The sequence below is a fragment of the Podarcis erhardii genome (genome assembly GCF_964252035.2).
Source record: "Podarcis erhardii genome assembly, chromosome: 7".
Classification (NCBI taxonomy): domain Eukaryota; kingdom Metazoa; phylum Chordata; class Lepidosauria; order Squamata; family Lacertidae; genus Podarcis; species Podarcis erhardii.
This window is the reverse complement of record NC_138511.1, coordinates 23,020,925-23,045,226: the sequence shown is the minus strand read 5'-3', so window position 1 is coordinate 23,045,226 and position 24,302 is coordinate 23,020,925. Positions and strand designations below refer to the sequence as shown.

Genomic DNA, 24,302 nt, shown 5'->3' with positions numbered 1-24,302 from the left:
AAAATTGCAAGCTGATATAGAAATGTGAGTTTAAGATGGGGAGGAAGTGAGAAACAGAAAGAAACAGAAATTGACTTATTTGCCCATTCCTAGCTGTATGTGACAGCAGCTACTGCAGGGTGTATTTGTGTCCCATTTTGCAGAGGACCATCCTCTATTTGCAAGCATCCTCACTTTGAAAGGCTGATCTGGGTGGAACGTAAAGGTGACTGGGGAGGAGTCAATGTTAATGGTCCCCCGTGACTTGGATGAGCGACTCATATCCACCAGGAGTCGTGTGTTCAGTATTTTATGAAACTCCCTTCCAGTTAAGGACAGACTAGCTCTCTATCTGTTGAACTTCCACCACCTACTAAAGACTTTTTTTTCTAATTCCAGCAGGGTTCAAAATTAAATTTTACGTGTATAGTTATAACTCATTTTTAATTTAATTGCACTGAGTCTCCTGCACACTGTTGAGGCTGCATTCAAACAGCACTTCATTCCATTTCCACTATGTTTCCTGAACTGTTAATTTCCACATTATATTTGAGCTTTCACTGGATGTAAAAAGCCACTTCCGGAAGTATAGTGGAATATAGAGCCCGAAGTTAGCACTCGTTTCCATATAAACTGCAAATTGATTCCCCCCCACCCCGGAAGCCAATGATACATAAATGATTGCTAAACTTGCTCTATAGAAGCGGCTTTTTACATCAGGTGGAAGTTCAAATGCAACAAGTTAGGAAAAAGTCATAAAAACAGAATAATACGGCCATGTGAATTTCAGCATTAGAGACTAATTGCAACCAAGTGGTCTACAAATTCTCAAAATAAATGAATGAAACCATACTTTCCTGCTGGATCTTGTATTTTGTTCAGGTCAAGGAGGAGAGAACAAGCCTTCTGGCATCCAGGATGCAGCTTTAAAAACGTGTTAGTCAGGAGCCCCTGGATTCCAGCAAGGCATTACCACCAGGGCTTCTGCCTGTGGAGAAAGACAAGCCAAGGGCTCAGAGCAACTTCTTCAATTGCAGGAAGCTGATTGTGTGAGATACACCACCCTCCTCCGATCTGGATCATTTCAGTTGGTTCTTGTTTGGAGCTAGAGGAGCCAGCAGTGAAGCTGTTCGAGAGAGATGTGGAGAGCCCCCAAGGGAATACTTTTGAAAAGAACTGGGGAAATAGTTTCCCCAGTCACCAGACTGAACCTTTTTTTTCTTTTCTTTTTTTTTACATACAGTGGTACCTCGGGTTACAGACGCTTCAGGTTACAGACTCCGCTAACTCAGAAATAGTGCTTCAGGTTAAGAACTTAGCTTCAGGATGAGAACAGCGTGCTCTGGCAGCGCGGCAGCAGCAGGAGGCCCCATTAGCTAAACTGGTGCTTCAGATTAAGAACAGTTTCAGGTTAAGTATGGACCTCTGGAATAAATTAAGTACTTAACCAGAGGTACCACTGTATCTATAAATAGAGACTGTCACAAAATCGGGCAGATCCACACGATGCATTTAAAGCAGATTCAACACACTTTTAAAGCACATGCCCCCCCCCCAAGAATCCTAGGAGCTGTCGTTTGTTCAGGGTGCTGAGAACTGTAGCTCTGTGAGGGCTAAACTGCAGTTCCTCTGATTCTTTGAGGGCAGTAATGTGCTTTAAAAGTGTGTTGAATCTGCTTTAAATGCATACTGTGGAAGTCCGCCAGTGAATTTAGGGAGATAACTTCCAGCGTCCTCATGGAACTACACATCCAAGCATTGGGAATATAGGGAGCGGTCTTATAGCAAGTCAGACTATTGGTCCATCCAGCTCAGTATTGTCTACACTGGTTGGCAGCAACTCTCCAGGATTTTGGATCACTCACTGCCCTACTTGGAGATGCCAGGAATTGAACAGGTTCAAGAGCCTGGTACTTTTACAGGGTAATCCTGAAAATCAGGTTATCCTGAATATATAAAATTTATGGCCTAGATATTAAAACTAGTGTTTATCTGCTTATGCAATCAAGTTGAAATTATATGTTCTTTTATTTGTATTATTTTTTTTAAAAGTGTTATTTCACCAAAAAAATCCTTCAAAGCAGTGTATAAAACATAAATGAGATACAATCTCCATATTCCAGCCTGAGGCCCTCTATAGATGTTTTGAGCTACAACTTCCATGTGCTGGCTAGGGCTGATGAGAGCTGTAGTCTAAAACATATGGAGGGCACCAGGTTGGAAAAGCCTGCAGTATAGAAATAAAAATGTGGCAGAGGGAAGGGAACCCAGAACATCTATCTATCCAAGGCCGAACCTCTATCTATCCAAGAACAACAGCAATAAATTTTTCAGGGAAGCATACTGAATATTCACATATATATTCAGCTGTCTTTGAAGGCAGGTCTATCAAACTGTGGGGAAAGTTTCCTTTACGCTGTGTCCAGGGTCACCCCCCCCCATCCTCACTTGTTGCCAAATGCCACTTCAAAGAAGATAATCCACAACATGATATTCAATAATTTCAAAAGAAAAAAAAGATCTCAATCTCTCTCTCTCTCTCTTACATACACACACATACATACTTTAAAGAAACTCGTACGACTCTCAATTCTCTCCAAAGCCAACGACTGCAGGCACACCATACATTTAAAGTGTGTGCATGCACACAAATCCTGGGAATTGCAGTTTACCACCTCACGGGGTTACATTTCCCTGCACCCTTAGCAAACTACAGTTCCCAGAGTTCTTCAGCAGGGAAGCCGTGCTTTAAATGAGCTTTATGCATATGCTGTGTGTGCAGACGAAACCAGCTTTTCTCCTTAGATTCAAGCAGAATGTTTGCGCTGGCGCTGTTCTGAAAGACCCACCCTCCTTTCCCCTGCTCCCCCCCTCAAAAATACACTTTTATCTCTGAAGCCCCATGTCCCTTTTCTCCACGGACAAATTGCTGCTTGTTGCCGCTCAGATAACCAGCATCCATTCCCTGACGCCCTTCTCCTGCGAGTCGTCCAAGTCGCTGATAATTGGCATGGAAGTCGGGGCAGGCGGCGTGGCCTCCGGACTTCAGCTCCCTTGACCTCAGTCAAGTGGCTGTTATTTAGTTCAGCAGCAGCAAACCTGTTTGGAAAGCGTGGCACTACAGAAAACCCAAGAGCGTACGAGAGAGCACTCATGGTCGTTGAGAGTTTGTCTGCTGAGTTAAGAGAGCTTGTGGCAAGCACCACTCAGGAAAAGCCGGTTGAGCATGATGTGTATATAGCTTTAAGAGGCCCAGCAAGTGTTACTTACTTACTTATTTATTCAGGTGATTTATATCCCACTTCAAGCTTCAAATAAGTCTCTAAGCTAGGAGCCGGGAACCTTCAGAAAATAAAACCCCAACCTACCCAAGATGTTGCTGAGCTACATCTCCCATCAACCCCTCCAAGTATGGCCAATTTGCCAAGGATGATGGGAGTTGTAGTTTGGCAACATCCTGGAGGGCCAAAGGTTCTCCACACCTGCACAAAGTGGTTTACAACACCCTAAACACACACACACACACACACAGAGAGAGAGAGAGAGAGAGAGAGAGAGAGTGTTATAATAAAAATTCCACATTTCAGAATGGCCAGACAAACAGCAAACAAACAGCAAACAAAACAAACAGCAAACAAACAGCAAACAAACAAACCATCTGGCCCCAGGTGCAACCACTTCCCCTAATTCCCTCTCCACTGCCTCAAGCAATCAGCAAATGCAGCAGAAAAGAATGTTCTGGTTGACCCAGGTGAAATCACTCACCTCAAATTTCCTTTTGCTCACAGGCTTGGACCAAGGCCTCTCCCTCTCTCTTTCGGCACAGGCCTTGGGACTGGTGGTACGGTGTCATACCGCTCCTCGGAAGCAAGTTTCTCCTCCGGGGATTCTGTTGCGCAGTGACCTGGATCTCCTCTGACTTGCCTAAAGAGCAGAGTGCTGGGATGGACTGCAAAGCTGAATAGGTAAGCTTAACCCACCTTACTGAAGGGACACTTGTAGGAAGGGGATAGGACTGGTTCCATATTCCCCAACATCTCACAGGTGAAAATAGGGGCACTTGAGGAGTTGTTCTAACACCCCTCTGCCCAAAGCCCATGCACACTCCAAAGTTATACAGTGGTACCTGGAACGGACAGGATCCGTTCCAGAGCTCTGGTTGGATCCCAAGGTTTCCGCAACCGGAGGGACTGCTTCTGCGCATGCGCACATGGTGAAACCCGGAAAAATACTTCTGGGTTTGCCTCGTACGTATCCCGAACAATACGTAACCGGAGGTGAACATAAGTAGAGGTACCCTCAGGTTAAGTACTTAATTTGTTCCGGAGGTCTGTTCTTAACCTGAAACTGTTCTTCACCTGAAGCACCACTTTAGCTAATGGGGCCTTCTGCTGCCTCCATGCTGCTGGAGCACGATTTCTGTTCTCATCCTGAAGCAAAGTTCTTAACCTGAAGCACTATTTCTGGGTTAGCGGAGTCTGTAACCTGAAGCGTATGTAACCTGAAGCGTATGTAACCTGAGGTACCACTGTATGTTGTTGAAGGACCTCCATTAGCTGTTGGTATTCATTTACCCTGGCTTTCACCATTACCACTCTATTTATTTATCCTTTGTGTCCACATGTTTTTATTTTAGATGAATTCCTTTCTCCTTCCCCTTTATAGGGGAAGATTTCAGACTTGCATAAGGGGAGCTCTGCTGGATTAGGCCAATGGCCCATCCACTGCAGCATCCTGTTCTCATGGTCCACCAGAAGCCTCTGAGAAGCCCTGCAAGCAGGACACGGGTGCAGCTGCACTCTCCCTGCTTGTGATGCTCAGCAGCTGGGCATACAGAGGCATACTGCCTCTGACAGTGGAGGGAGCCATTGTGGCTAGTAGCCACTTTACCTCCATGCATTTGTCTAATCCCCTTTTGCAGCCATCCGAGTTGGTAGCCCTCACTGGCTCTATATGTCCTGAACCTTCCAGCAACTTGCTTCTTTGGGTGCCCCTGGGGCCTGGTATTCTGAGCAGGGAAAAGCTTATCCCTATCCACTTTCTCCACACTGTGCATAAATTTATAAGCTTCTGCTGTGTCCCATCCAGACTTGCCTTTTTTCCAAAACCAGTAAACTCCAAATGTTGTAACCTTTCCCCATTTGGGTGTTGCTCCAGCTCCCTGTTTGTTCTCCTTGCCCTTTTCTGAACCTTTTCCAGCTGCAGTTTCTTTGCTGATGTGCCCTGAGCAGAACTGTACAGTGAGCCTGCAACTTGCACACTTTTAAATTGTGTGCATTCCGCTTTATGTGCTGGGGGAGCGGGGGATTGAAAAGGGGGCTTTAAGGGGCAGGTTTCCAGGGGGAAAGACTTTAGCAATCCCACCTGCCATACGTGATTTTGGCTTTAGGCAAGATCCGCGGACAGTGGCATAGCGTGGGTTGTCAGCACCCGGGGCAAGGCAAGTAATTTGCGCCCCCTAACCCATGGATTTGTGCCCCCTAACCCGTGGATTTGCGCCCCCTAACCCCCAGATGTTGCGCCCGGTGCAGCCGGCCCCCCCCCTGCAACCCCCACGCTACGCCACTGTCCGCGGAACGTAACACCCATGTAAGTTGCAGGCACAAAATATTCTGAACAATTATTAGCACCCCTAATAAGCTTGCAGTTCATAGGTTTCCTGGGGGAAGTTGTGTACTTTAACTGCACATTAGATGTACTTTAAATGTCCAGTGTAGATCCACACACAGTGACTAGAATTGGAATGCTCTTAGGCCCAATGTTAGACCTGGGATAATATTGCAGTCCTAAGAGCAGCAAAACGTGTGTTGTTTGAGGGAGAGGGAGCTTGCCTTCTCCCCCAAATTTATTTGCCTAATGCCAGACAAGACCAAGTTAGCTAAGGAACGGAGGAAAAAAATATTACCAAACCGGCAACTCACAAACCAGCTTTCCTAGCCCCACATCAATTTTCCTTTCTTGCACCTCTCCCATTTATACAAGACATACCGTATTTTTCGCCCCATAGGACGCAGCGGCCCATAGGACGCACCAAGTTTTTTGGGGGGGAAATAAAGAAAAAAAATATATTTCCCCCCCAGGCGCTTGTGGGGCCGGCAGCGGAGAGAAGCGCTCTTCTCCCCACCGCCCGCCTGCAGACCAGGTCCGGGGACAGCGGGAAGACGCGCTGCGCCTCCCCGCTGTCCCCGGAGCTTGCGGGGCTGGCGGCGGGGAGAAGCACGCGTCTCTCCGCCGTCAGCCTGCAGACCAGGTCCGGGAACAGCGTGAAGACGCACTGCGCCTCCCAGCTGTCCCCGGTGCTTGCGGGGCTGGCAGCGGGGAGAAGCGCTCTTCTCCCTGCTGCCCGCCTGCAGACCAGGTCCGGGGACAGCGGGAAGAGCCTCCCCGCTGTCCCTCGACCTTGTGGGGCTGGCACTGCGGCTCTCCTGAAGCCTGGAGAGCAAGAGGGGTCTGTGCGCACTGACCCCTCTTGCTCTCCAGGCTTCAGCGAAAGCCTGCATTCACCCCATAGGACGCACACACATTTCCCCTTCATTTTTGGAGGGGAAAAAGTGCGTCCTATAGGGCGAAAAATACGGTATTTATGTTTCTCTTTGGCTTTGGGTCTTTAGAGGGCCTGGAGTTGACCCTTGTGCTCACTGCAGACATCACTGTGTCACGCTGCCAATGAACACCGAAGGAATCCTTTTAGCACAAACAGGAGGTCACCTCTTCCCTTTTCTGGCAGCCCCTCCTGATTGACGTGTGTCTAGCAGCGCCTCCTATAACAAGTCTTCCAACCTGCCTTCCCACCAAGGTGACAGATGTTTTGACCTCCCTGATTTAAGACAGAGATGCTGGGGGAAGCGAAAGAGTTTATAGTGGGCTTTCTCTCTTCTAACAACTAGTTGAAGGAGATGAAGGCTGCTGGATCAGGCTGAGCTTTGCTGCTAGGTCAGGCCAAAGGCCTATCTGGTCCAGCATTCTGCTCTCACAGTGGCCAACCAAATGCCCATGGCAAACCTGCAAGCAAGACGTCAGCACAACAGCACTTTCTCCACCTGCAATTCCGAACAACTACTATACAAAGGCATACAGTGGTACCTCGAGTTACATACGCTTCAGGTTACAGACTCCGCTAACCCAGAAATAGTACCTCAGGTTAAGAACTTTACCTCAGGATGAGAACAGAAATCGTGCTCCGGCAGCGTGGTGGCAGCGAGAGGCCCCATTAGCTAAAGTGGTGCTTCAGGTTAAGAACAGTTTCAGGTTAAGAACGGACCTCCAGAACAAATTAAGTTCTTAACCCGAGGTACCACTGTACTGCCTCCCAACAGTGGAAGTGGAACGTGGCCAGAGTAGCTTGTAGCCACAGATAGCTTTATCTTCCATCATCTAAATCTTCTTTTAAAGCCATCCATGTTGTTGGCCAGCACTACATCATGTAGGAGCAAATTCTATAGTTTATGCGCTGTGTGAAGAACTTCCATTTGCCTGTCTGACATTCAGCTTCGCTGAGGGCACCGAGTTCAAGTCTTACGAGATGGGGTGGAAAAACTTTTCTCTCTCTGCTTTCTCCACATCACGCATAATTTCGTACACCTCCATCACCCCTCCCCCTTACTTGCCTCCCCCCCACCCAATCTAAAAAGCCCCAAATATTGTAACTTCTTCTCATAGGGGAGTTGCTCCATCCCCCCCCAACCATGACCCCACCCATACTATTAGAAGTAATCTTATGGGCTGGGACAATGCCACAGAAAAACTGGGAGGCCAGATAAGGAGTCCACCAGAGGCCCTTGACACTATAAAAATTTGTTATCCTTTTGGTAATGATAGAGAAGAAAACAGCGAAGCAAGTGGGTCTATTTTTGGAAGACACTGCTTGTCTCCTTGGCAAGGTTTCTTTGTTTGGCTCGTTAATAATATCTCAAGGTTGCCTTTTTGAAACAGAAACGTTCACAAGGTATTTTGCAAAATAAAAACACAAACCAACCCCTAAATATGTTATCAGTTCGATGAAAACACTATAAAATTAGAGCTGAGGATTAGAGGCAGTGGTTTGCATAAGGCAGTCGTCATCAACCTGGTGCCCTCCAGACGTTTTGGACTACAGTTCCCATCAGCCCCAGACAGCACGGAGCAGCACCTTCTCTCCCAAGTCTGCATTAGCTTGTCCTTGGCCCATTACAACATCTGCACAATTCCCAAATAGGGAGCCAAGCCCAATGTCTACAGCAGCACCAGTGGCGTTGAGGGGCCCAAGTGGTGTTGGGAAGGGCTGTCTGCACTGGAGGAGGCGGGGACTGAGGGCCGTCATCTTGGGGTCTGTCTGCATTGTCTAGGATGTTGGGCAAGGGTCTTTTCCAGCACTACCTGAAGCTGTTGGAGGTCGAACCTTTGACTTACTGCCTACAAAGCGTGTGCTATATCCCTGGGCAGTGTCTGTTCACAAAGCTAGGTTGTGTTTGGTGATGAAATGCAGCACTTTGTACATGCTCAGGGAGCAGCCTTCTGCGTTACCCAAATAATAATTCTGTACTAAAGGGGTGTGTTTAAATTAGGATGGCTAGCACTATCTGTGCGAAAGATGGGCCTTTTTTTGCATTCCCACCAATCACCTGAATTTTCATCCACTTCTGAGACAAGGGCAAAGCTGAAAGCCTTGCAGGGACTGTGTGAAGGGGGGGGGGACGCAAAATTCACTGCCGATTACTGTTCATTTCTACAGAGGCACTTTCCCGCAAGCTAGTGTGTACCTAAGTGGTGACTCATACCGGCAAAGTTGGAAGAAATGTGGATTTCAGTGGGAAGAGCATCTCTGGTAAGCTGCCATTGAAGCATGCAGAGCCTGTGCCCACTTGGCGGGGGTCACTGTATCCCAAGCCGTTGCTTTGTTTTGAAGATCCGGAGAGCTGGACTCTCTCTCCTTTCCTCCCAGCAACACGCATGACAAATTGCAAGTCTCCTTTGCGCAGAGGAGAAAAGCTCTTTCCGACTGATTCACCTCTCCCCCTGTGCAGAGTCCAAGGCAAAGGATTCTGTTGGTTTTATTAAAAATGGCGGGGGAGGAAGAGTCAATTTGGCATCTGGGATCTGTGCTATCAAACCTTGTGCTGAGCTTGTTAAGCACAGGGGAGAGAGAGAAGACGGAGAAGGGATAGGAGAGCCATATTTTCAAATAACTGAAGGGCTGCCACATGGAACATGGAGCAAGCTTGTTTTCTGCTCCTCCAGAGGGTAGGACCCAAGCCAAGGAATTCATATTGCAAGGAAGGAGATTCTGAATAAACATTAGGAAGAACTTTTCGACGGGAGGAACCATTTGACAGTGGAACAGAATATCTTGGAATGTGGTGGACTCTCCTCCACTGGAGGTTTTTAAACAGCATTGGATGGCTGTCAGGGATTCTTTAGCTGTAATTCCTGCATCGGATGGTGTCTACTAGATGCCCCTTGGGGTCCCTTCCAACTATACAATTCTATGCTCCTGGGGCCCCAGTCTAGATATCCTTTAAGTTGTGCCTTCATGATGATTTGTGCTGATGGTGGTATTGGGTTGGTTGTACAGAACCCCCTCTTTCAAAGCTGTTTGCTCCTGCAAAAGGTTTGGGGTGGACGTACTGCTTCATTTTCAATCTGTGCATGGCATAGCTGTCAACTTTTCCCTTTTCTTGCGAGGAATCCTATTCGGAATAAGAGAATTTCCCTTTAAAAAAGGGAAACGTTGACAGCTATGGCCCTGATGAAATCTTGTAACTGATTACGCCACAGATGTTCTGGTGGTGATTGTCCCATTTTTGCTGCGCTATAGGCAATCACTTAACACGCCCATTTTACAGGTGTGGAAGACTGAGGTCAAGAGATAAACAAGCAGCAGAAGCTAATTTATTTTACTTGCCATTGTTATACCTTTGGGACTAGGAAACTCTCAACATTCTGTTGCAAATCACCTACCATGGACCTACCAGGAATTTAAGCGGGAGGTGTTTGGAAGAATACTGGGTGACTGGATCCTTTCATCTCAAGGGCTCAGGGGAGTCTTTTGCATAGTACCCAGCCTGCTGCAGTGAAACTGCTGGGATGATTTAAGTGCCGTTGCTTTTATTGGCCAGTTTACAATTTGATAAATTCCTGGATCATCGGCAGAGCTGGGGGAGCCGGTAGTTTAGTTTTCTTGGCAGGGTTCTGCCTCCCATGTGTTTTGGTTCGCACCTATGCAAGATTTACCATTATTTCTCTCTAAATCTTAGCATGTTTGCTGGAGGAGCCAGTGTGTCATAAAGGTGTCTGCTAAACAGATGTTAGGTTCTCTGGAACTGCTAGGGAAGCCGTCTTTTATCCCAAGAAAAGAGCTGAGATAAACAGGACTATCTGTAGGCAGCTTCAGCAAGTGCAGAAGTGGAGTCTAGGGTTGGAAGGCACAACCCCCCACTGCCCCACCACCACCACTCCAGACAACTGGCCGATCAAATATTGTAAATGAACCACAGTGGTGTGCAGCAGTTGGAGTGTTTGACTAGGACCTGGGAGACAAGGGTTCAAATCCCACCCTCAACAATGAAGCTTCCCAGGTGACTTTGGGTAGGTCGCTATCTCTTATACCAGTGATGGCTAAATGTGGCCTCCCAGCTGTTTTGGGACTACAACTCCCATCATCCCTAGCTAACAGGACCAGTGGTCAGGGATGAAGGGAATTGTAGTCCCAAAACAGCTGGAGGGCCGACTTTGGCCATCACAGTCTTACACTAACCTGCCTCACAGGCTTGGGATAGAATTGGGGGGGGGATAGAATTTGCTCCAATTGGACGTTAAAGAGCAGGCCCCCCCCCAAGGGGTAGCAAAGGGACAAAAGGAAATGTGGACAAACCCATAGCATTTGTATCCCGTGTAAACCAAGTAGACCCACTGAAATTCATGGCTGTTGGTGCCATTGGGTCTTCTCTGAGTAGAACTCATTGGGCCGCAACCAACAATACTTGAACCATGTGAATATGCAAGCACAGAGGCTGCATTACAGCATATTTAGGTGCCTCTGTTAAACATTTATGAAATTCCTTTCTTGCAGAGAATTTAGCCTCCAAACATAAATGTGATCATCATCAGCACAGTGGCAGTGACTTCTGGGGAGGTGGGCAGTGGTGGGCAGAGTTCAGTGCTTTCAATCCTTTGTCCTGCGGCAACCCATCTACCATCTACCCCATAGCACTGTGTTGAGGACATTGTAAATCTTTCCTGACCCCAAATAATGTCTCCTGATCTTTCACCTACAGTAGATTAAAAATAGCCCAAGAGTGACAGCTTTGGGTAATTTTATTTTATTTTTTAATCCATCAAATATTGCAGATAATCAACCATACAGGGAAGGTGTGTGGAGGGGGGAAGAGGAAAAGAGAGGAGAGGAGGGAAATGAAAAGGGAGGAAAGCATACAAGAGAAAGACCCAAAATTGAATGGTGTTTTGATGCTAATTTAGCTTTTCCCTGGGGTGTGCCCACTTTCTTGGGGAGAACATAAGAAAAGCCTTGCTCCATCAGGTCGAGGCAGGATCTGAGTGCAATGGCAATTCTCCCCAGTTGTGACTCTTAGCAGAGGCAGTTTTAGGGGACCACGACCCATTTGGTCGCCCTGGGCACAGAGCCTTGGAGGTTCCGCAAGGGGATGCCACAACTAATATTTAGAATAGGGTGTGAGAGGTGGGGCGCCAAATTTTGTCATCACTACAGTTCAAGACCCCGAGGTCCACCACTGCTCCCAGCAACTGATGTTGAGAGGCATACATATGGTGGAGGTAGAATGAAGGCATCGTGGCTAGAAGCCATTAACAGCTTTATCCTCCATTAATTTTGTCTAATCTCATTTTTAAAGCCATAGAAGTTGGTGGCTGCCATGGCCTCTTCTGGGAAGCTAATTTCATAGTGTTGACAATGCACTATGTTGAAGAAAGAAATTCTGACTAAACTTCAAGAAGAACTTTCTGACAGTGAGAGCTGTTTGACAGTGGAACGGAACTCCCTCGGAAGATGGTCTGCTCTCCATCACTGGAGGTTTTTAAAGCAGAAGCTGGCTGGCCGTCTGTCATATAGGATCTAGTTGAGATTCTTGCTTTGCAGGGGGTTGGTCTAGATGGCCCTTAGGGTCCCCCCCCAGCTCTACAGTTCTGTGATTCTGTCCAACATTCAGCTTCATCCAATGTCCATGGGTTCTAATATTATGAGAAAGGGGCAAAAACTTCCACTTCTTCCACACCAAGCACCTTTTGAAACCCACCACTCAACCATGAAGCTCACTGGTTGACCTTGTGCCGGTCACTGTTCTTCAGCCTAACCTACCTCACAGAGTTGTTGTGAGGATAATATCGGGGGGGGGGAGCAACGTTTGTCTCCTCCTACTTAAAAAGGTAAAGCGGACCCCTGACCGTTAGGTCCAGTCGTGGATGACTCTGGGGTTGCGGCGCTTGCCTTGCTTTATTGGCCGAGGGAGCCGGCGTACAGCTTCCGGGTCATGTAGCCAGCATGACTAAGCCACTTCTGGCAAACCAGAGCAGTGCATTGAAACACTGTTTACCTATCCGCCGGAGTGGTACCTATTTATCTACTTGCACTTTGACGTGCTTTCGAACTGCTAGGTTGGCAGGAGCAGGGACCGAGCAACGGGAGCTCACCCCATCACAGGGATTCGAACCGCCGACCTTCTGATCGGCAAGTTCTGGGCTCTGTGGTTTAACCCACAGTGCCACCTGTGTCCCTTACCTCCTACTTAAAGGTAAAGGGACCCCTGACCATTAGGTCCAGTCGTGACTGACTCTGGGGTTGCAGTACTCATCTCGCTTTACTGGCCGATGGAGCTGGCGTACAGCTTCCAGGTCTTGTGGCCAGCATGACTAAGCCGTTTCTGGCGAACCAGAGCAGTGCATGGAAACGCCGTTTACCTTCCCGCTGGAGCGGTACCTGTTTATCTACTTGCACTTTGACATGCTTTCGAACTGCTAGGTAGCTCATGCTGCAACCGTAAGAGAATTGCTCCATCCCTTTCATCGTATGGTTTCCCTTCTCTGAACCTTTTCCCAGGTCTATAATATCTTTTTTTGAGGTGAGAATGAAAAGCAGCGTCCCACAAAATTTACTAGCCTGCCGCCTCCAAAAGGTGACTAGCCTGCCAAGAGGCACGTCGCCATGCTGACCTCAGAGGAAGTGCCAAACACTTGGATGGGGAATCCTCAGGTCCCCTTCCCAGGCCACACTCCTTACTGGCCCTACTTCGCATCCTGAGTCTTTTTGTCTGGCTAGAGCAATCCTTGAACTCTGACCATGCTTCTTGCTTGCCCTGGATGGACAAGGCAGAGCCTCAATGGAGCATAAAGAGCTGTGCGTGAAACTAGGAGGTTGCTCAGAAGGGAATGCAGCCCTCAGGATTCAAAAATGTTCTCCGCCCTGTCCCTAGCATTCTGCTCTGACTGTTATCACATCATTATCACATTATCATTATCGTGTGTTTTTTTATTTTGTATTCTGAGCCAGCCTCAATGCTGTGAATCAGTTGATTGGGCTGCCGAGGGGGAGTGTGTTAAACAAACCAAGGCTGGGGTGGCGAAATCCAGCCGATAGGTCTTGGTGACTACGTGTATTTATGGCCCACTTAGGGGAATTGCTGTCTATAAAACAGGACGCTCCCTGGCTTGATCCCGGTGTCAACAGTACTAAAGGCCACAATCTTGTGTGCCAGTCACCTCCTTCCGGTAGTTGGGAACACCTCGGGAGAGAGAGGCGCACAGAGGACAGCCAGTTTCTGTAAACGGCAGGCAACTGGGCTGTAATTCAAGGAGCCAGCAAACAGGGAGGTGTCAGATGGTTTAAGGCACTGGCTTAATGGTGCCGTTTGTGCCCCACCTTGTCAACATAACCTCTTAACAGGTGTGGGGCAAAATTCCCAGCTCCTGAAAAACACCAGACAGGGCTTATCTAGCTAATGGGGGAACTTTGCAGCAACGTCCGATTTTTTTATTATTATTATTATTATTTTGCTCATATGAAATCTCCTGAAAAGCCTGCCTCTTCCCAAGTGCAAGTCATTGAGAATTAGCATGACAGTCAGGTAATCTTATAGTATGCCTAAGCCAATCCCATAAAGATTCCACTGGGGTGTACGTCATCCAGATGGGCTTTATTATATCTGTCCTCCCCACCCCTTCACATTGACAGTGCCTTTAGAACTAGATTATTCACATTAACTATGACAGCCCTTGATTTTTATTTTATTTTTACTGGGGTGGGTGGGGGGGTGTTGGTACGCCTTCCTATCACCTTCAGCAAGTTTTATCTCTTTGCTGCAGATGTTCTCAGATGAATTTTGCTTAATATTCGGGGAAGTGGGGGTGGGGAGCAGATGGTTCACTGGAGTTAGAAAGACGCATATGTACCACTGAGGTGGTGGTATCTGGGTTTAAGCAAATAAATAAATAAATAAAAATTAAAGAGGAGTGGTGGTGGTGGTGGGATTTAAATGAACAAGTGCATTCGAAACAAAGAGGGAAATCTTCAAGCACAAATCATTTGTAGAATCGTAGAACGGCAGAGTTGGAAGGGGCCACGAGGGTCTTCTAGTCCAACCCCTTGCAATGCGGGGGGGGGGGGAATCTTTTGCCCAACGTGACACTCTAACCCACAACCCTGAGATTAAGATGTGTGTGTGTTTGATTGAATCCAACCAAGACCTACTCACAGTAGACCCACTGAAATTAATGGACCTCATTTCGATTTGTCTGTTCACTTCAGTAGGTTGACTTACTCTGAGTAGACCTACGCTGGACACAATCCTTTCATCCTTCTGAGCTTTGGCTGCGGCAGAGTCATGAACCAATTTGTTTCTCCAATGGACTTATGTTGCAAGTGTGGGTTTCCCTTCCATCTATCTTCACAAGAACAACCATGGACCAAGCTCATCCAATGAGCTGGGAAACAGAGCATCTAAAAAGTATGAGGGCCTAAGGATAATGGCCTAATGGTTAATCCAGCCCTGTGTTTCTGCTCAGGTTGTACACTGATTTCCCAGTTACTTCTGTAAATATTTCCAACATATTGGGGACGGTTGCCCACATAATCAGGTGACGTTTTCAAAAAATGGTGGAGTCATGCTATTTTACATCCTAACACAGCTCTGCACTGCTCCATGTTTAAAGACTCAAATAATTTAGGGGTGAAAGAGGTCTCTGGGGTCATCTAGTCCAATCTCTTGCTCAATGCAGACCTGGCCCAACTGTGTATTGAAAAAAACACATATCCGTCTTTATTGTGCATTGTTTCTTACTCAAAAGTGCAGACTTCTCTAGTACAGTCTTCTATTCAGAAACTATCCAATATTAGTCCTACTCAAGGAATGCCCTTTGAAATGAATGGGCATGACCAACTTGGGTCCACTAATTTGAATGGATCTACTTTGCATATAGAGGGTGGCGCTGTGGGTTAAACCATGTCAAAGTGCTGTGGGTAAAATGCATGTCAAAGTGCAAGTAGATAAATAGGTTCCCCTCTGGTGGGAAGGTAAACGGCGTTTCCGTGCGCTGCTCTGGTTCGCCAGAAGCGGCTTGGTCATGCTGGCCACATGACCCGGAAGCCGTACACTGGCTCCCTCAGCCAATAAAGCGAAATGAGAGCCGCAACCCCAGAGTCGGCCACAACTGGACCTAATGGTCAGGGGTCCCTTCACCCTTTATCTTTACTTTGCATATAACTTAGCTAGCTATAACTCCTTATGCTCTATGCAGGACAACTGGGGAATGTGTAATTTGCCCATTGGGAACTGAAAATTGTGCATACCCGCAGCTGGGTTAATTTTTGCAAGTCATATGCCGCACATCTGTGCCCCTTTAATATCCTGCCCCTGAGTCAAATCCAAAAGAGAGCAGTCTCCTACATTTCCAAAAGGGTGCTGAGCCACTCAGCTGCAAACATGATGAGCACCCAAGTTATTTGTAAATGTATTTCAAATATTTCCACATGGCTTTTTCACTAGAACATTGTCAGAGCTACTTGTGACCAAATTTTAGACCTAGGTTTAAAATATCAGATTAAGACGAAACCGACTAAGAATGTGCAGGGAAAAGACAGGTGAGAACGTAAGACTAGCCAAAGGCCCATCTAATCCAGCATCCCTTTCTCACTGTGGCCAGCTATGGAAAGCTCTCCAGCATCACCTGAGTGCAACATCAGTCTGCCCACCTGCGATTCCTAGCAACTGCCTTTTAGAGGCTTCCTTCCTCTAGCAATGGAGGGCAAACGCAGCCATCATGGTTAGTAAAGGTAAAGGGACCACTGACCATTAGGTCCAGTCGTGACCGACTCTGGGGTTGCGCGCTCATCTCGCTCTATAGGCCGAGGGAACCGGCGTTTGTCCGCAGACAGTTTCCGGGTCATGTGGCCAGCATGACTAAACCGCTTCTGACGAACCAGAGCAGCACACGGAAACGCCGTTTACCTTCCCGCCGGAGCGGTACCTATTTATCTACTTGCACTTTGACATGCTTTCGAACTGCTAGGTTGGCAGGAGCCGGGACCGAGCAACGGGAGCTCACCCCGTCACAGGGATTCGAACTGCCGAACTTCTGATCGGCAAGTCCTAGGCTCTGTGGTTTAACCCACAGTGCCACCCGCATCCCTTATCATGGTTAGTAAGCAATGATAATAGCTTTATCCTCCATGAATTTATGCTATGCTTTTTTAAAGACATCCAAGTTGGTGGCCATGTACTACAAACCTGTTTATACTCTTTTTTTGGCTTGGGTATTGCTACTGAAAAGGGAAATGTTCCATATTCCCAGATTTGACAAAAGCAGCAGCCTTTCCTTCCAGCAATTCATGGTAGCTTGAAATGTAATAAACAAAAGCTGTCTTGTGCTCAGGAGAAACCGGCAACTTTCCTTCAAGAATCTGGGGGGTGGGGTGGCGCAGAAAAATGCACTGAAATTGACATGCAATCCTTAACATATGAGCGAATAATTGACAGGAAGTCAGGCAGTTGTTAACCAATTAAAGAATCTTAATTGATTGACAGGCCTAATATTTTCCCTTGTCGATGATGCAGAAGAGTGGAGCCTTTTCTGCTATTTTCACAACCACTGCTTTCATGAGTTAGGGTGTGAGAGTGGAGAGACGACGTTTATCCTCTTTGGAGCCCTAGAACCAGGCATGCAGTGGGGGGAACCCGTCCCCTTTCAAAATACTTTGACAAACACAAACTCCCCTCACCCCCGGTCAGCATGGCCAATAGCAACGATGGGTGTTGTAGTCCAACATCTGGAGGCCCACAGACTCCTACCTCTGCCCTGGAGAGTGTGATGTATCTGATGGACATAGGAACCCACTGAAAAACCTTTTGGAGCCTCAATCCTGGGCTGGAACATTTTGTGCCAGTAGTGGAAGGCTGCTTTTGCCTCCATTGCCCAAACTGTAGATGTGCTGGCTTGGACAGATGGAGGTTGTGATTCAGGGTGTCAGTGGAAGGTGCCAGCTTTGGGGATGCTAACCTTTTTTGGTCCAGTGGGCACCCTGGGAATTGTGAGGGGTGAATGGGCATCCATCGCAAAATGGCGAATGCTGTGGGTTGTGCACCATGCGACAGAATGGCTGTCACATATCAAGGAACTTAAAGAGAGAAGGGGGTGCAAAATGGTACAAGCATGCCCCCCTCGCGCCCCACAATCAATAGAAAAAATGCTTGATCATCTGACTGCTACCATGCTCATCCATAGAGAGAAGAGTTTTGGACCCCTCTTCTGTTCAGAATGGAAGGGAGTTGGGTGTCCATTTCTGGTATCCAACGAAATGCATGTCTATTTAAGGGGTAGGAGAGGCCAAGCCAGTGCAAATAGCAACTGAGCAGGAAGAGCAAGCAGTTATCTTGTGAATTGGGGTGGGATGGGGTTTGATGGGATATTTACAAAGTCCCTTAGTGGGCATCATAGGAGGTAATGGTAGGTGCATTGGCAGCGTTGGGTGCTGGGTTTGCAGCTCTATGGCATACAGTGGTACCTCTGGTTAAGAACTTAATTCATTCCGGAGGTCCATTCTTAACCTGAGGTACCACTTTAGCTAATGGGGCCTCCTGCTGCCACCGCGCGATTTCTGTTCTCATCCTGGGGCAAAGTTCTTAACCCGAGCTACTATTTCTGGGTTAGCGGAGTGTGTAACCTGAAGTGTCTGTAACCCGAGATGTTTATAACCCAAGGTACCACTGTATATAGAATTAATGTGGATATAGCATTCCCAGCATCTTAAACAGGCTTACAATATTGTGAGGCGGCAATTGTATTGTGCACACTGTCTCGCTGTCTCTTTCCCTCTTTCACGAGAATCGCTTTTATGCTTCACCACTATTCATGGTAGCAACAGTCACTGCTAAAGAAGTTCCATCTTAACTACAGAAGCAGGATCGCATTTTTAACTTACATTTTGTCCTGAGAACCTGTCTTTCTTTTAGGTTGCACTTATTTTTAGTGACCATTTTGTCACCTTGTGGACTTTCGTGGACAGGTGGGATATAATCATGATTATAGTCCTTGATTTCCTCCATAAGAATAAATGAAACCTATTCATTTCTGAGGGCGATGGTGAACCCAACATAACAAATTTTCAGGGGGGTCCTGGATTGCACCCCTGGATTTGCTGTGTTGGCCACATCACTTTGCCCCTGGTTTTTTTATAAGGAGCATATTCCGAGCTGCCTTATACCAGATCGGATAACTGCTCTCCGTGATGCAATTCTGTCCAAATCTGCTCAGAAGTTAGTCCCATTAAGTTCAATAGGGCTTACTCCCAGATCCGTGTGTGTACTAGAGGTTTGCTTACCTCATTCAGGACTTTACTATCTGGCTTGGCAGCACCTTCAGAGTTTCCCGCAGGTCTGCTTTCGAGCCCTGCTGAGTTCTTTTACCTGGGGTGCCAAGTACTGAGCTTCAAGCAAAACCTGGGCTCTGTGCCCCCCCTGTTGGATTTCATAGATCTATAGTTCTGTCTACAAGAAAGATCTAGACAGGTGCTAAAAATCCATTTCACAGATCTGTGGGTCAAGGCACTGCATCTTGGCTAACTTGAAATGGTGAGAGCTAAGCTTGGCTTCCACTTGGCTTCCACCTGGCTTCCACTTGGCTTCCACTTGGGTACCACTTCTTGCTCCTGAAAAGTATCTGAGGCTCCTGTGGGGAGGACATTGAAAGGTGGCGTAACTGGATTGGGCTGGTAAAGCCCCTCAAGACCCTCAGCTTGTGCCTGACTTTGCCAGCTGCTGGTACTGAGCCTGTTCACTGTACAGCATGAGATTGTGGTGGAATCTTTGACTTTTAAGATCTTGACAGGGAGACTGATGGGTATGTTTAGACAGTATAATCAGAAGCCCATCATTGGGCTAAAGGCAGCCAGGGTTTGATGAGAGAGGCAGCGGCTGAAGTTGGGGACTTCCAGTGCAGCCCCTCAGCTTTGTTTCTGCCCAATTAATAAGGGAGATACTATTGTATGCTCTTGTTTATTGATTTTTATTTTTATTTAAAGATGATTTTTCTGGGTTTTTGTCCGCTAACTGCTAGTAACAATGTGATTGGTGGGACCACTTTTGAATGGAGGCTAAGCTCAGTTCCCACCCATGAAGACTTCCAACTATTTTAAGCCAGCCAAAATGTAATGCTCCAGCCCATAGATCTATGAAATTTGTTGCTTTCATGGATCTATATTCTGGGCATGACTCTAGATCCAGGCGGTAGGACATTGTTCAGGAGTCTTTGGTGAAGAAATTAGGTGTGCTATAGTAGCATTTTGGACTGATGCTGCAGAGCCCAGAAAGAGATATGGAAGAGAACTAGAGAGAAATGGCTCTACCCCAGGAAGATCATGAATAGTCCAGCTTGAATATTGTCATACTGTACACCAGGGATGGGGAAGCTGTGGCCCTCCAGATGTTGTGGGACTCCAGCTCCCACCATCTCCAGCAAGCATGGCCACAGCTTCCTCAGCCATGCTTTGCTCTTTGGAAAGGGTGGCAGGCTGCAAACAGCGGCTTCATGAGTTTGCTGTGAATGTTTACTCAGAAGTACGTCCCATTGGAGCTGCGGACGGGTAATTGCGGCCAAGTAAGCATGCATTGGCATGCAGCATGAGTTGCTGCTTTTACTCTCTTAAATAAAAGCAGGCACCTTCATGAAAGGATCATTCTGGTGCTAAGGATGAGAAACCTTTCTTCATCACTGGTAAGGGTGGTAGAGCATCTGCTTTGCATACAGGAGATCCCAGGCAGATATGGGAGAGACTCCCTGCCTGAAACCCACTCAGCTGCTTCCAGTCAGTGTGGACAATACTGCGCTTAGATGGACCCATGTAGATGGACTCAGTAAACGGCAGCTTCGTATGTTCTTCCTGTCTTGCAAGCAAGAAATTTAGATCTTGATGGCAGCTGGGTTGCTTCCAAGTTTCTAATTTCACCTTCATCTCAGCATAGAAAAGAAGGGGGAGAGTAAGAAAAGAAACAGGCTGAACTCAGTAAGCATCTGCCATTTAACATCAAGTTTCCACTTTGCTTTCAAAAGATATAACTTGATGGGTAGGGGGAAGCAAAAGAGAGACAGCATTCGTGGCATTGTACATGAGCATGATTGTCAGCTGAATAAAAACTACAAAGTAGTAAACAATGGCTGGATAGACCTGCCAGAGGAAGGGTTTGGTCCTTGGTCATGAAAGTTGAAGCATGCACTAATGTGGTTGTGTTGAGCAAGGTGCTGGAATCTGGGAGGGTAAGAATCAGTTCCAGGGAAAGTAAGAATCAGTTCCAGTGAAATGCTGGTTTCCCTTTCTGCAGGATATACTCCACGCAAAAAGCAGCAGGCCATCCAGGCAGACCACATCTGATTTTTTAAAAATGTGTAAGCTATTGTGTATTGTGCAAAGTGGCTTCACTTGCATGGCTTGCTTAAATTATTTTATCGTAGTTGTTAAGGTTGGGCTCCACAATGGAGGAGAAGAGAGATTTTCATCTGTTGCTGTCCTACAATGTATAAAAGCAGCTGATGGCTAGTTTAGGTCCAACCTGCCCCAGCCCCCCTGTAATATTTATAGAAGAGATCTAGTGGTAGATCACACACTTTGTATGCAGAAGGTTTTGGAGTTAATCCCCAGCATCTCTAGGTTGGGCTGAGAATGACCCCATCTATCATAGGAGTGTACAGTTGGAAGGGACCATGAGGATAATGTTGTCCAACTCCCTGCAATGCAGGAATCTTTTGCCCATCATGGGGATTGAACCCACGACCCTCATAGTCTACCAACAGCTATCAAAACCTGAAAGAACCATTACCAGTTAATCAGTGTAGACAGTCCTGAGCTAGATGGACTCAAGGGTCTGACTCTGTATAAGCAGCTTTTTGAGAGGTCTGTAACTCAAGGCAGAGCATGTGCTAAGAGATATTGGGACAGAAGTGATGGAGAACCTGAGGCAAAGAAAGTTGACTAATGTTCAGCTGCAGCCTTAATGGTTTATTTTTTTTTCTATAGAAAAACCTGTATTTTCCATGGTACTGATGGGTCATTAATTTTTTAATCTTCTGAGATATATTTGGCTCAGTCACTGTTACTGAAATGGGAACCATTCCATATTCCCAGTCTCGGTGGCACTCACAGCCTTTCCTTGCAACAGCTCATGGCAACTTAGAACGTAATAAACAAAAGCTGTCTCCTGCTTAGGAGAAACTGTCAGCTTTCCTTCAAAGATCCTTAAAAAAAACAACCATTGACACCATGCAAATCCATACTTGTGACTGAATATTTTACAAAGTCAGGTAGCTATCTTGGAGAATGTCTGCTAGTCAAATACTGGGCTAGATGGGTAAATAGTCTGTAATAGTGACACTCCTATGTACTTACTGAAATCTGTACATTAGAGTTGATGCCCTTAAAAGAGGACTAATTCATGGAGGATAAGACAGTCAATAGGGTTGCGGGTGGCGCTGTGGGTTAAACCACAGAGCCTAGGGCTTGCTGATCAGATGGTTGGCGGTTCGAATCCCCGCAACAGGGTGAGCTCCCGTTGCTTGGTCCCTGCTCCTGCCAACCTAGCAGTTCAAAAGCATGTCAAAGTGCAAGTAGATAAATAGGTACCGCTCCGGCGGGAAGGTAAACGGCATTTCCATGCGCTGCTCTGGTTCGCCAGAAGCAGCTTAGTCATGCTGGCCACATGACCCGGAAGCTGTACGCCGGCTCCCTCGGCCAACATAGCGAGATGAGTGCCGCAACCCTAGAGTTGGCCTAATGGTCAGGGGTCCCTTTACCTTTAAGACAGTCAATGGCTACAATGGCTCTGTTCTGCCTCCACAATCAGAGGCAGTGCTACCAGTTGCTTGGAACCACAAGTGGGGAGAGAGGCTGTTGCATTTGGGTCCTGCTTTTGGGGCTTCCCAAGGCATCTGACTGGCCACTCTTGAGAACAGGGTGCTGGACTAGTTGGGTTTTGGCATTACCCAGCAGACTCTTAGGTTCTTCTGAGTGTTGTGGTAGCATGCTGAGGGACAAACCTGGGGGGGGACTGATCAAACCCATTGGTGGACCACCAGAGATGGTGGTGGTTTTTGTTGCTGGGCATAGGTTTCACAGGTCTGTTAGCGGACTCCCCCCACCGTTCCTCAGCAACCCGTGAGGTTTGTCGCACCACCAAATGGCTGAAACATATGTTTCTATGCTCTCCCTTTCTAGCTGCATTTCCCTTTTTAATCTCTCAAATATTAGGAAAGGTGTGGGGTTGTTTTTAGCAGTAGCTATTTCTGGCAAACAGTACAGATTTTTTTTCAAGCATTTAATAACATAATCGGCCCACCTTCTTTAAAACTGTAAATTGGCATATAGTTGCTTCCAACATTCAGTTTCTTAAAAGGATGAAAGGATATGTCCTGCAGGAGGAGACGAGTGCTAACAGTTATTAGATTTATACCTTGCACCATCTTCCAAAGCAGCCCAGGGCACCAGAGGAGCCCAGGTCCCAGGAAGGCATGCCCATGGTTAGAGGATAGGGCTAGAATGTAAATTAGGAGATAGGACCATATCAGGGCTGGTAACATTAGTGGGCACCATTGTCAATTCCTCAAATCTCTTGGCCCAACTCATCATTACTGTCTTTTCACCTGCCCGAGTGAGCCAGCAGTGAAAGAAGCAAGGAACGGTGATAACAGCTGCTTAGGAATGCTAATGATTACGTGGTATATAAATACCTTAAGCAAATAACCTCCATCCCTTGACAAAATGTGCATTTAAAAATGGCACCATGTTTAATCCCTGACCTTTTTAGTTGAGTCTCAGGTAACAAGGCCAAGAAGTAAGCACAAGTATATGCCCTGGAGCAAACAGTTTCTCGAGGGATTCTCTTCCACTCGTGAAAAATGCTTAGGACTTTAGGACTGGGGATGGTTGGATTATCTCTTAGTGCAAGGCAACCTTTGGTCAACCTGGTACCCCCCCCCCCAATGTTTTGAACTACAACTCCCACCAGCCTCATGCAGCCCAAGGAAGTGGGCCAAAATATCTGAAAGATGCTAGGGCGGGGAAGGCTGGAACACAGCCACCTCTGCAGTGTCAACTGCTATTTGGTGGAAATATATTGCATTCTGGGCCTTTTGCTATTAAAGATGCCTTCCGTGGACAACACTTGCATTCCCTGTCTCCTTACCCTCCCCACCCAAAGTCATAATGATGGGTGGGAGTGGATGCCCAACATCTGGACGGCAGCCTGTTGAACCACCTTGCTTTACTTTACCAGAAAAATCACACAATGAATCCCATCTCCTGGAGGGTACCACTTAAGAAGACACACACATCTGTATACAGGGGTGAGTGGAAGGTGTGGGGACTCTTTTCTAAAAAGGAGGTGCAGGTGTGGGCCTGCAATACCCAGTCCAATTGGAGCAGTTGAGGTCAGGGGTGCTTATCTCATGAAGAGCTATTCATAGTCTCATAAAACAATTTTATAAAACAGTTTTAATTTTTTTCTGCAGTATTGCACCAATTAATTGGGGCATGTTTGTTCATGCTACTCAAGAGTAGTAAAATAACATATCTTTAGTGTGTGTGGACTTATTTTTTTCTGCACAAACAATTTTATTTTTGATAATGCGCCTATACACTGTACATTCAGTCACTGTGGTATATATAAGCATAGCTATTTTCATACATAATCTGATAAAAGTCCTTTATTTTACAATATTATCTGTTTCCAGGTTGGAAAAGGGATGTGGGGGGAGGGGGGATTTGAAAAGGACTATCAAGTTACACAGAGAAATAGATAAATACCCCAAGCTTTTTTTTTCCTTTTTGTAAATCAGGC

General features: G+C 46.7%; 1 protein-coding gene across 3 annotated transcripts in view; it reads left to right on the top strand.

Moving 5' to 3' along the window:
* LOC309346997 (uncharacterized protein) overlaps window positions 1–3,944 on the top strand; it is a 140,104-nt gene extending 136,160 nt beyond the window's left edge. For all 3 annotated transcript variants that reach the window (XM_081871419.1, XM_081871420.1, XM_081871421.1), the window contains one exon: window positions 3,768–3,944. In XM_081871419.1, the coding sequence (XP_081727545.1) occupies window positions 3,768–3,898 (131 nt within the window). In that variant the 3' untranslated portion in view covers window positions 3,899–3,944. The remainder of the gene's footprint in view (window positions 1–3,767) is intronic.
* The last annotated feature ends 20,358 nt before the right edge of the window (window positions 3,945–24,302 follow it).